The 11,242-nt window shown below is 56.0% G+C and overlaps 1 protein-coding gene across 1 annotated transcript in view; it reads left to right on the top strand.

Moving 5' to 3' along the window:
* The window catches only part of Plekha6 (pleckstrin homology domain containing A6), a 46,758-nt gene that overhangs the window by 11,437 nt on the left and 24,079 nt on the right, over positions 1-11,242 (top strand). Inside the window, 5 exon segments of the mRNA XM_010645021.3 lie at positions 1,231-1,311; positions 2,002-2,116; positions 5,920-6,024; positions 6,172-6,244; positions 8,422-8,522. Coding sequence (XP_010643323.1) covers positions 1,231-1,311; positions 2,002-2,116; positions 5,920-6,024; positions 6,172-6,244; positions 8,422-8,522 — 475 coding nt within the window.

Below are 11,242 nucleotides of genomic sequence, written 5' to 3'. Positions count from 1 at the left end.
AAAAAAAAAAAAAAAAACAACCAAAACCCTTTGATATTATCTTTAGCTTCAGCAGACAGCTTGAGGGCTGGGATGTGGCCTGGGCCATTGAAGAAGATGTCCAGAAGGTTAATTTCACCTCTCCCCCGCGGTGAAAGGGACCCAGCTGAGATCGCCTTCCTCTGGCAGGCCCGTGGCGGGTCTGGGCAAGCAGACAGCTGGTCTTTGCTGTGGTGCTTCAGTGGCCCGTCTCAGCAGCCCCTGTCCCCCTGCTTGCTCTTTGGGTCAGCTGGAGCTGGGCTTTCCCAGTTTTACTCAGGAAGGGTGGGAGAAGAGGACCTTGGAACTCATCCAGCCCCTGGTAGACTGGACACTTAGTTTCCTACGTTCTTGCCCACAATCTCTTACAGGGCTGCTACTTGTGCCTTATACCCACAGCACCAGCACCCCTCCCATGTCCCCTGAAAGTCCCCCAGGGAACTGGCCTGACATTCAGCGGCCAGAAGAGCCTCAGCAGGCTCCCCAAAAGAGCCTCCATGTGCTGCACCCCGCCTGCCTCGGTGTCCCTTGCCCCTGGTTCCTGCTCCCCCTTGCTTCCAGGCAGGCTGTCTGCATAACACCCCACCCACTGCTGGCCCCAGTAAGCCTTAATTACATCCTGCTGTTCAGCCATTGCCTACCTTGGTGCCTGATAGCTCCTGAGGTCTCCCCGCCATGGAGACAGAAGACCTGGGTCTGGGTCTGGGCGTGGCTACGTCCCAGCCCAAACTCAAGGATGGAGTTTCCAGGTCTTGGGATCCATTTAAAGAAAGAGATAAAGCATAAAGCAGGAGGGATAGAGTCCAAGGTCACAAGAGAGTTCTTTCAGCAAATAATGAGGGAGCATTTTTTACACGGAGCCCTGGCAGACGCTGTCACGCGCATGCTGTCGAGCATGAAAATTTGACTATGTTGAACTTGCACATGGACGACCTGCTGCACCTCCCACCCCACCTGGGATGGCCGCTAACCCAGTCAGTTAGTGGCTGTTGGAGCCTGGGGTCTCCAGTAAGCGTTAACACCGACTGGTAAAGGGGGACCGGATGTCATTTCTTCTTCTGCTCCTGCAGCCTAGTTCTCCTTCTTGTCCCAACTGGAGGACACTTCTCACGTGTTCACCAGTTCCTGCTCTGACCCAGGGTCTGTCTTCCCTTTGGATTATGTGTCTGCCTTCCCCATCTTCACCACAACGTCTCCCTTTTCCCTCTACAGCCACAATGAAAGACGGAACACATTTCGGCACCCAGTGACCGGCCAGGTCCCGGAGGAAAACAAAAAATTTGACTTAAAAATGTGAGTGTGCCCTTCGCCACCTAGCAGTGTGGTGTTTTTGTCCTTCAGCAGCCCCTTCCCACTGCCACGTGGAGCCAACGTGGGCTGAATAGGGAGGGAAGGAGAGAAGGGATCTAGGGCCACTTGCCAATCGTTCCACGGACCAGAAGCTTCTGGGTCCCCTTGCTTCACACCCTTCCCTACTTTTTCTGGGATCTGGCAGAGATGAGGCTGCCCCTTCTCGTGGTTTGAACTGTAGGAGTCACCGCCAGGTCTGAGGCTGGCTCAGCACCAAGGGCCTCTGCGGGAATCACGAGAGCTTATCCCTCTTACTTATACTCTGAGGTGGATCCTGCCTCACTGAATGAAAGGAGGGGAACAAAGGAAAAGGAAGAGGCTACCTCATTGACTCTCATAGGCCACTCAGACATTGTGAGCTTAAAATTAGAAGGAGAAGAAATTCCCAAGTCCCACGACATGGACTTTCTAAGTAAATGGGCAGGAAAGAGAGAGGAGGGTGTCCAGAATTACTGGTATTTAACCCCAGAAGAGATAGAGAGTTGCTTCGAGGGCCTCTGGGTAGCCCTAGGGGATGGAATTCTGTGCCAATGTGGCACAGCGGGTGGCAGGGTGGGTGGAGAAGAGGGATGGGGCTTTCCTGTTGCTTCTTGGCTCTGACTCATGTCTTTCCTCTGGTCAACCTGAAATCAGATTGGCCTTGGACATGTCCAGTAAAACAGGTGGGAAACGCCCTGCTATCACCAACAGTGACACAGCCAACCACAACATGGTGTCTGAGGTCCCTCCAGAGCGGCCCAGTGTCCGGGTAAGTCCAGCCCTCGGAGCAGTGTCAGACTGGAAACGGTTTCGGTACAGTTTAGTGGGATCTTAGGGACTCTGGAAATCCCTGCCTGCCCAGCTCATTCTTCAGGCTCCAGCAGCCGGCAAGGAGGCCCCAGAGGTGAGTCCAGAGTAGGAAGAGGAGAGGCCTCACACCAGACCCTTACAGAAAATCAGCATCTAGACCTGGGCCTCTTGTGCTCTCAGCCCCGTTAGCATTTGAGACTGGATGGTTCTCAGGGGTGCTGGTCTGGGTGGTCCAGTGCAGGATGTCTAGCAGCATCCCAGCCTCTGCCCACTAGAAGCTCACAGACCCCCATTCCAGTTCTGACAGCCAGAGTGTCATGTCCAGAGGACATTGTTGATTGTCCCTGGGGAGAGAGTGACCCTGCTCTCATTGAGAGCCACTGATCTAGGGGACAGTGAAAGAAGTCTACTAGGAAGGCCATAGTGATTAAGCCGGAGGTGGGAGGAGAGTTCAGAGGAGGGAGTGTGACCCAGGAAAGAATGTTAGGAGGAGATCCAGCAGGGTCGGGGCTGAAAGTGTCTTTTGGGTTTTGTGACAATGGAAGACAAGCTGGAGAGGGTTAAGGAGGGCATGGGAGGGTACAACTTCCTTAGAGATCAGGCCTGGATGGCTATGAATTCATGCAATGGCATATTCCCCAAAGATTAAAACGAACTCGCTCTGTATGACATCTCCAAAACACAATTCTGCAAGTATCAGAATATGAAAACGATAGCACTTATGTAAAATGTGCAAACATGAAAAGCTGCGCTACCTATTTATAGAAGCATCCACAGAGCAAGTGTCCAGCACGGGCGGGGAGACGAATTTTAGGTCAGTGGTTGCCTCTAGGGATTCAAAGGTAATGGGGCTGGGGAGGTCTCCAGGCAGGTTTTGGCTCCACTTACCTTGTCTTACTAGGGGAAAAAGCCAGGCACAGAGGTGATTATTATTTTATTCTCTGCTTTTCTGAAATATTTCATGGAGGTATTTTTTTAAACTTTAAGAAATAGTGTGTCGTAAGGGCACATATTCATGGGGTTCCGAGTGGTGGTTCACCATTCACGTTGAGCACGAGCTGATCAAATGGGGGAAATTAGCTTTTCCTTTTCCTGATCGCTTCTTCATGTTTGGACCTTTGAGCTCCTCTCATCAAGGTCTTCGTAAAATACACGGGCGGTTGTTGTGAGCTGAAGTCAGACTGTGAGGGAAATGGGGGATTGGGCCTGGAAGGTACCTGTGCAAGATGGAACAGGTTTGTTGGTTAGCTGGAGGCGTGAGGGGAATGAACAGTAGCCAGGCTCGCGGGAGGAGGACGGCCAGCTGGCCACATTTCGGTGGACGCAGGAGGCAGATGCTGTGCTCTTAGCCTGGATGGGAAAGGGGCGCCTCTTCCTGAGATGCATTCAAGACAGAAGGCAAGTGAAGTTGACATGGGTGTCTTGGAAACTGAAGCCATCCCCACCTGTGTCCTTGACTTTTGCAGGAAAGGAGGAGGTACAGGGTGGAGTGTGGGGTGGAGAAAGAGGAACGGTAGCCAGTGAGGGACTTTGCCCTGTAATTTCCCAGGTGGAGCTATGGTGGGGTGGTGAGGGGACAGCCGGGGACAGAAAGGTGAGGTGGACACAATACCCTGAAAGCAGAGGGGGACTTCATTCGGGACTTGCATAGCCTTGAGGAGGTGATGGTGAACCTCAGCCGTTATCTGTGGATTTTCACCAGTAATGTCCAGAGAACAATTCTGTTTCCTCTCTTTGCTTCTCTCTGTAAGTATTTACTAGGTACTCGTTACAACTGGACAGCTTGCTGGCTCTGCTGACCAAGTGATGGGTAAAACAAAGTTCTCCCTGGGAGGAGCGTAGGGTGTAGTGAAGGAGACAGATGTACAGAGGGCGGATTGCTCAGGGACACCCCGGGGGGTTCTGGGAAGAGGGGAGTCTGCTGCACTTTGAGGGTGAGCCGGGAGCGGTGGGCGGACAGAGAGAGGTAGGCGCCCTGCCCAGTGAGGGGAGGGCCGCAGAGGCACAGGAGAGTGGAGAGAGGATGAGGGGGCAGGGTGCCTTCTAGACCTGCCCTTGTGTGCCATGCCGAGAACACAGACCTGACCCCAGTGATGAAAGCTAGTGAGAAATTTTAAGCAAGAAAGAGAGAGGCATGGTTATACTTTGCATTGGCAAAATCATCTTAGTGCATCGCCCAGAAGGGACAGCAAGAAAAGATGAGGCCCTGCAAGAAAACCGCAGAAGAAAGAGCAGATCTGAGGCATGTTCCGGAGATAAACTCTGGCTGGGGCTGTAGCGCAGTGGTAAAGTGCTTGCCCAGCATGCACAAGGCCAGGGGTTCAATCCCCAGCACTGCAGCACAAACAGGCAAACAAACAATGCAAAATAATAAAAATTTGGTTGAAGTCCACCAACACTTAGAGTAGGAGAAAGGAAGACTGAGAAGGGGCGGCCAGCAGCGGAGGTTTTGAAAGGAAAACGGTAGTGCGAGCCAGAGGGGGTGGAAAGTTAATACCGCTGGTGCTTTAGAGTGGCCTTAAGTCAGTGCCACGGAAAGAGCCCTTTCAGAACGAAGGAGAGCAGGCCTGGTGTGGGGGGCACTTCGTAGCATCCTAGCCTGAAGAGGGAAACAGGTGGCTGTGCCCACCCTTACGTGGGCAGAGGGTGTGGCAACGTGGGAGAGACAGGTGCCTGCAGACAGATCGCCTGGAGAGTGCCAGCTGGGGAGAAGCAGCCACTGGTGAAGGCCACACTGAAGATGGGTTTGGGAGATGGTCCTCGAGGCCGTCTTACAGGAGATTGCGGGTCCAATGTGTCATCTTGGCAAGGAGGGTGACACTTCTGGCATTGAGGGAAAGAGACGGAGATAGCAGCTGAGGACTGTAATTTTTAGGTAAAAGAGTGTGAAATTGGGGAAATGCATGTCTGATAACTTCAGGTTCCCCTGTGGGGAAGCTGGGTCCACGTGGGGAGGGGAGAGGCTGGGGAGGTTGGAGGCTGCGGACAGATGGTGCAGGCAGTCTGGGCTCGGCCAGCTGGGGTCGGGAGCCGTGGGTCTGCAGCCACCCCATCTCTGCCGCAGTGGGTCTTTGTTTTCCCCTCCACAGCACCATAATCTGGCTGAGTACAGGGCAGGTGGATAATTTGATTCCTTTGGAATATTGGGTTTCAGAGAAGATGAAACAGCAAGACAATGGACGGGGTTTGAGTCCTTCTTTGGAGGGTAACAACTAGCACCAGGAAGTAGCTGATGGGTCCAGAAAGAAAGGGAAGGGTTCTGGAGCAAGGGCTCTCCATGCAGTAGAAAAATGGTGAAGCTGAGTGGTGACGGATGGGGGAAGCCCAGAGGATGGTACAGTGATCAGAAATGGGGATTCGGGACTTGAAAGTGTGGCAGGGTGGATCGGGTCCAGTGGGGCTGAGCTGCTGCCCCGAGAGCTGAGGACGCTGGGGACGTAGTCAGCTCACTCACAGGTGCATGGATGCCTGAAGGTGTTGTGGTGAGAGTGGGCAGGATGGAGAGGGAGTAGAGGAAACCTAGGCCAGGAGTGAAAGGAGAAATCTAATTTTCTTCTAAAAAAGTCTGAGTAAGTAGCAGATTGAAGATTCACACCAGGGCCTCAGCAGTACAGCACTTGCCTAGTGCACACGAGGCCCTGGGTCCAACCTCAGCACAAGGGGGAGGCGGAGAGAGCGAGGGGGAGGGGGATAGAGCGAGGGGGAGGGGGATGGAGCGAGGGGGAGGGCTGAAGCAGGGCCAGCTTCTCTCTGCCTCTCCAGGCGACTCGGACATCCCGCAAAGCCATCGCCTTTGGCAAGCGGGCACACTCCATGAAGCGGAACCCCAGTGCCCCTGTCACCAAGGCAGGCTGGCTCTTCAAGCAGGTGAGGCCACCTTGCCGCTCCTCCCACCGTAGCTACCCCTCTGCTCACAGCTCTGCGGCCCCAGTGACTCTTTGGGATGTCCTCCCCGTGCGACCTCCCCCGCGCACCCAGCTCCCGCCCCTCACGCCCGCCCCGTGTGCCCCGCAGGCCAGCTCCGGGGTGAAGCAGTGGAACAAGCGCTGGTTTGTGCTGCTGGACCGCTGCCTCTTTTACTACAAAGGTGAGCTCGCCCGGCGCCACCACGCCGTCACCCTGCCTGGGCACTGGCCCTGCCTGGGGTGGGCGTCGGCAGAGAGCTCGCCCCACTGTAGCTCTGGCCCACTCAGCCGCGGGCCAGCAGTGTCTATGGGTGCCACACGGGGTCAGGCAGGGTTCGGGGTCCTGGTGCCACTGGGTGGACAAAGGTGACGGGGAAGACAGGAGAAGCTCCGAGAGGGTGGCTACTGGTTACTAACAGGAAGCTTGGGCGTTAATCTTCTCCCGTCCCACGGGAGCATGCGGTCAGACCTGAGGGCGGAGTTTTGCCAGTTTCGTTTACTGCGGAGTTCACAGCACCCAGAGGAATGTGCCGTGCACCGTAGGTGTCCAGCTGACACTGAATAAGTGAAAAACTCCTGTGCCCACCCTCTCAGCACCCCACACTCACCCCCAAGAGGAGGAGGGCGGGATTGGGTAACTGGCACAGCCTCCTCTGGGCAGTTATTGTAAAATATGCACAGTGATGCGTCCAGGAGGGCAGGGCAAGGACTGCTGACAGTAGGGAGGCCTCCTGGCAAGCCCTGGAGTGGGAGGAAGAGGTGAGGGCATAGGGAGAGGAGGGGACCATGACCTAGAAGCAAGAGAAGCCGTTTACTCCACTTCCTCGCCCCGGATGGCTGAGCTCTGCTTCCCTCAGGGCTCCTCGGGGCAATTTGGTGAATCATTAACTCTGGCAAACAAAGTTATACCAGTGTCCCTGGGCCCTCAGGGATACCTTGGTTGTGGCCAGCTGAGCCCTCAGGTTAGAAGGGAGGAAGGGGCTGGAGATGCTGGGCCAGTGGAAAAAAGCCTGAGACTGGAGAAGGAGAATCTGCCCCTACCCTGGCCCAGGTGCTGAGCGAGCCTGGGGACCAGGACTGCTCCGGAGCCAGGTGGGACCGGACTGGGAAAAGGCCCTGTCCCTGTGGAGGCGGGCAGGATGTACTGCAAATAGGGTCACTGTCCACCACGTGGTGGCCTTTCCTGTTGCTGGGCAGTTTGTCAAGGAGAGAGGTTTGTTGTGGCCCCTGATCCTGGAGAATGGGAAAGCAGAGAGCATGGTGCTGGCTGCCGCTGGGCTCCCGGGGAGGCCTCGCTGCCTCACGCCTCGCTGCCTCACCTCAGGCGGAAGCAGAAGGACAAGCAGGTGCATGTGGCCAAAACAAAGCCCGAGGGCAGTGTCGCTTTATGGCCATCTGCCCCTGGAGGAGCCCATGCTGTGAGGACTTCATCCCTCCGCAACCCCCTTTACTTTGGGAATCTGATTTCAGTCTGACTTTTTCATGCAAACCACAGAACGCCCCTGAACACCGGCCTGGACCCTGCCAGGCAGGGCACCACTTCCTCTTGAGGTCAGCTCCAAAACCGGGCTTTCAGAGTCCCTGGCCCAGGGAACAAATAGCCATCCCAGAGGGGAAGTGAGGGCCTTGCCGTGCCCCGCCGCGTTTGTCCCCCACTGTCCCGCAGAGCACCCTGCCCTGTCTGGCCTCCTGCTGACAGCTGGGCTGATGAGCTAATCCTTCAGGCTCCTGTGCAGAGTCAGGATGAATTATGTAAGAGCCCGATTGTTAGCTGGGTCCTAGGGATAGCGGGGGGCCTCCGAGGGTCTGCAGCAAGCTGCCGGGAACCCAGAGCAGCCAGAGTGGAAGGAGGGCAGGTGTCCTTGCCGTGTCCCGTGCCATCCCCCTGCAAATTGTGGCTGGAATGGTCCTTCTAGAAGATAGGGTAGAGGTCACGAAGGGTCACTTTGGAGTCATGCTTCTTGGGTTCAAAGACCACTTCCACCGCTGACTACGCAAGGGGCCTTGGGCAAATTCCTTAGCCCCTCTGTCTTCAGTTCCTTACCTGTTGTATGGGGGTAATGGCAGCACCTCTTCAGGGACGGTTGAGTCCAGCAGGACATTTGACTCACACCAGTGTCTGACACAGGTGAGCACGCCCAGTGTCAGCCCTGAGTGTGAATTTGTGCATTAGAGCACATAAATACCCGGAGCGGGGGATCCCACTTCCCTCTTCACAACCTCGCTATAGTGCAGTGTCTGAAACAGCATCCGCGGGGACCCCCACCCCCAGGAGTGCCTGTGGCCCTGGTGTGTAAGCAGCAGTAGGTGGCATCGGGAATCCCGTGTGTACACCTTTCTGTGCCTCTTTCCCCGGCAGATGAGAAAGAGGAGAGCATCCTGGGCAGCATCCCCCTCCTGAGCTTCCGAGTCGCGGCTGTGCAGCCCTCGGACAATATCAGCCGGAAGCACACATTTAAGGTCAGTCCGGCCTCCTCTCTGGGGTCACACGCACAGGCCCCACGCTCGTTTCCCTTAGGAATCCCAAGTGGCAGTGGGGGAGGAGGGAAGAGGGAGGAGGCAGGGGCCCGGGGGCTCAGTCTGGGTTACTGTGAGGCTGGGCTGGGTCCCCTGAGGACCCCAAGGTGGCTGTTTTCCCCTGAGGTGGACCAGAAGAGTGCACCCCCTTTCGCTGGGGAACAGTCGTGTCCTAAGCGCTGGGCCTCCTGCCAGTGAGGGCTGTGGCTGGTGAGGTTCTTTTTGGGAAAGGACTTATCACCTTGGGCCCAAGGACCTGGACCCCTGGTGCTCAAATTTCAATCTTTAGAGAAAATTAGGAGTTGATTTTCATTCTGACTGGAGCTGCAAACTTTATATAGACAACAATTTGAGAGAACAAGGGCCCAGGAAAATGGGGCTGGCTGCCTGCTCAGAGTCACTTCCTCAGAGCCCCGGGGGACCCGCCCAGCAGAGGCCTGCCTGCAGCTGGCTCATCCTAGGCCAGTGTTTTTCCACCCTTAAAAATTCAAAATTCATGACCCATTAAAACTACAAAAATCCCATGCCCTTTTGGTGTTTTGCGATGCAAAAGCCATAGGTTTCTCTTTGCTATATATATATATATATATATATAAATAAACATCGACTATGTGTTTCCTTAGGATAGAGCCCTCCCTCCCTCAGTTGAGAATTGTTGTCCAAGTCCCTTAAAACCAAAGCTGTGCTGTTAGATGATAAGATCTGCAAGTCACAGCAGCCCAGGAGCTGGGCTCCTAGGGCCCTCTCTGTCCAGATGGGGTCAGCTGGCTACAGAAGAGAGAGGGAGCAGGCAGAGTTCTGCCCTGGGGAACTAGAAGGGGCTTATTTGCCACATAATTACTTTCCAGCCTCCCGGGGTCTTGTGTGGCAGAGGTGTGAACAGAATGAACAATTAATAAAACTCTGACTCCAGGGAGTGGGATTCTAGCTGGGGAAATAGGAGCAGGCTGTTTAACCAACAACAAAGGGTCCTGCGTGCATAGCTACACTTATAGACCCGCGTCAAACAGCCTGGCTCCCCCTCCCCACCAGACCTGTCAGAGACACACACCCGGCTTGGATCAGGCCAGATGGCAGCGTCAGATAAACACCTCAGAACGATGACACAGTGTGCCCCAAAACCCAGAAGTCACTTCCGTGCCCCACAGTGCCGCCCCTCAGCTCCAGCGCCCACCTGTCCCTTGTCCTGGTTGGTGCTGCCCCTTTAAGGCCTGGCTCTGTTGCCCACAAAGGGTTCTGATTGTGTCTGTTCAGCTGCCCTTCCCCCGGGAAGGGAGGGGATCTGAGACAGCCAGGAGACTTGTCCCGCTGTGGCCACCAAGCCAAACTCTTGGAGGGCGAATACTAAGTAAGGAGCCAGGAACTGCTCTGCCCAGGCTGCCGCTGAATGCTTTAACCTCTCCCAGACCAGCCAAGCCAGGGCTGTACCTGAGGGACAACTTTTGAGTTCTCTGGCCCCTTCCGTGATTCTGGGCCAGCATCCCTCCCACTCCCCGTTTTTTCCCAGGCCCTCTGCCTTCCTTGTCACAAACACGTGTTCCTGGGCCTGTGTCAGCTCCTTGTTTCCCGTGGCATGTTTTGCCCCACTGTGACCGCAAGCTCAAGTGCAAGGGCGCCCCTGGGCCTTTCTTTGCCTGGTGCTGTGCACCAGTGAGCTATTCACACAGACTGCTTGCCGGATGCTCGCCGAATCAGTGGATTTTTTTAGCTGTCCACTTCCCCCATCCAGGACGTGCTGCCTGTCCTCCCCGTGCCGCCTGCCCCTCCACAGTCAGCCTGTGTTTTTCACCAGAGGGCTGGCCGGGCACCAGGCTTCTGTTCTTGTGTGGCTTCAAGTCCCCATGGCCTCCTTACCGCCCCTCTCGCTGTCCATCAGCCCCTTCCCGGCCTGTCCCACACTGTCCTCGACTCTGCCACACGCTGGCCCTCGGCTGGAGGGTGGGGAGCGGCCGGCAGGATCCGGAAGGAAGGAGGCCCGTCCCTGCCCTTTGCTGGGGAAGGGGAGGTGGGGCCTCGTGAAGGTTGGGCTGGGGACATCTGAGGTTGTGGGTTTGAGCTTGCTGCTTGGAGGAGCACGGAGGCCGTCGGGGAGCCCTGGTCCTCTCCCCGCAAACCCAGACCTGCGGAAATCGGAGACCAGAATGGGCCTCGCCTCCCAGACATCGTCACAACAGGATCCCTTCTGTTAAGTGCAGTAAACCAGCCTACCTGGTTTGGGGGATCTAGAGGACCAGGTGAGACCCCAGAGAAAATGTACAACTGTGGCCTCTTTTGCTCGTGGCCAGTGAAGCTTGAGTGTTTCCGGGTGACCCCCGCCCCAGGGAACAAGCAACCTGCCTGCAGCAGCGGGGGCCAGAAGCAGAGAAGGCTCAGCGCTGGGGTCCCCTGCCCAGATTCCCACTGTGCATCAGGGTCGCTGCCTGTCACTCCCTGCAGGGACCCTGAGCAGCAGGGACCGTCTGAACCCCTCCCGTCCTGCTCACCATTTCCTGCCTCTTGTCTGTCTCTCCCTCTGGTGTCGGTTGACCTGTTCTCTGCTTCTCCTCCTCCTGACCACACGAGGACTCCTCCTCCAACAGGAGCTCTCTTCTGGGTTCCCACTGTGCCTGCTCCTGGCCGCCAACTAGGTAGTGTGCCGCATCTCTACGCCAGCGTGCGCCCTT

This window comes from Fukomys damarensis, unplaced genomic scaffold (genome assembly GCF_012274545.1).
Source record: "Fukomys damarensis isolate Sample0158 unplaced genomic scaffold, DMR_v1.0_HiC HiC_scaffold_11, whole genome shotgun sequence".
Taxonomy (NCBI): domain Eukaryota; kingdom Metazoa; phylum Chordata; class Mammalia; order Rodentia; family Bathyergidae; genus Fukomys; species Fukomys damarensis.
This window is presented reverse-complemented; position numbering and strand designations above follow the sequence as displayed.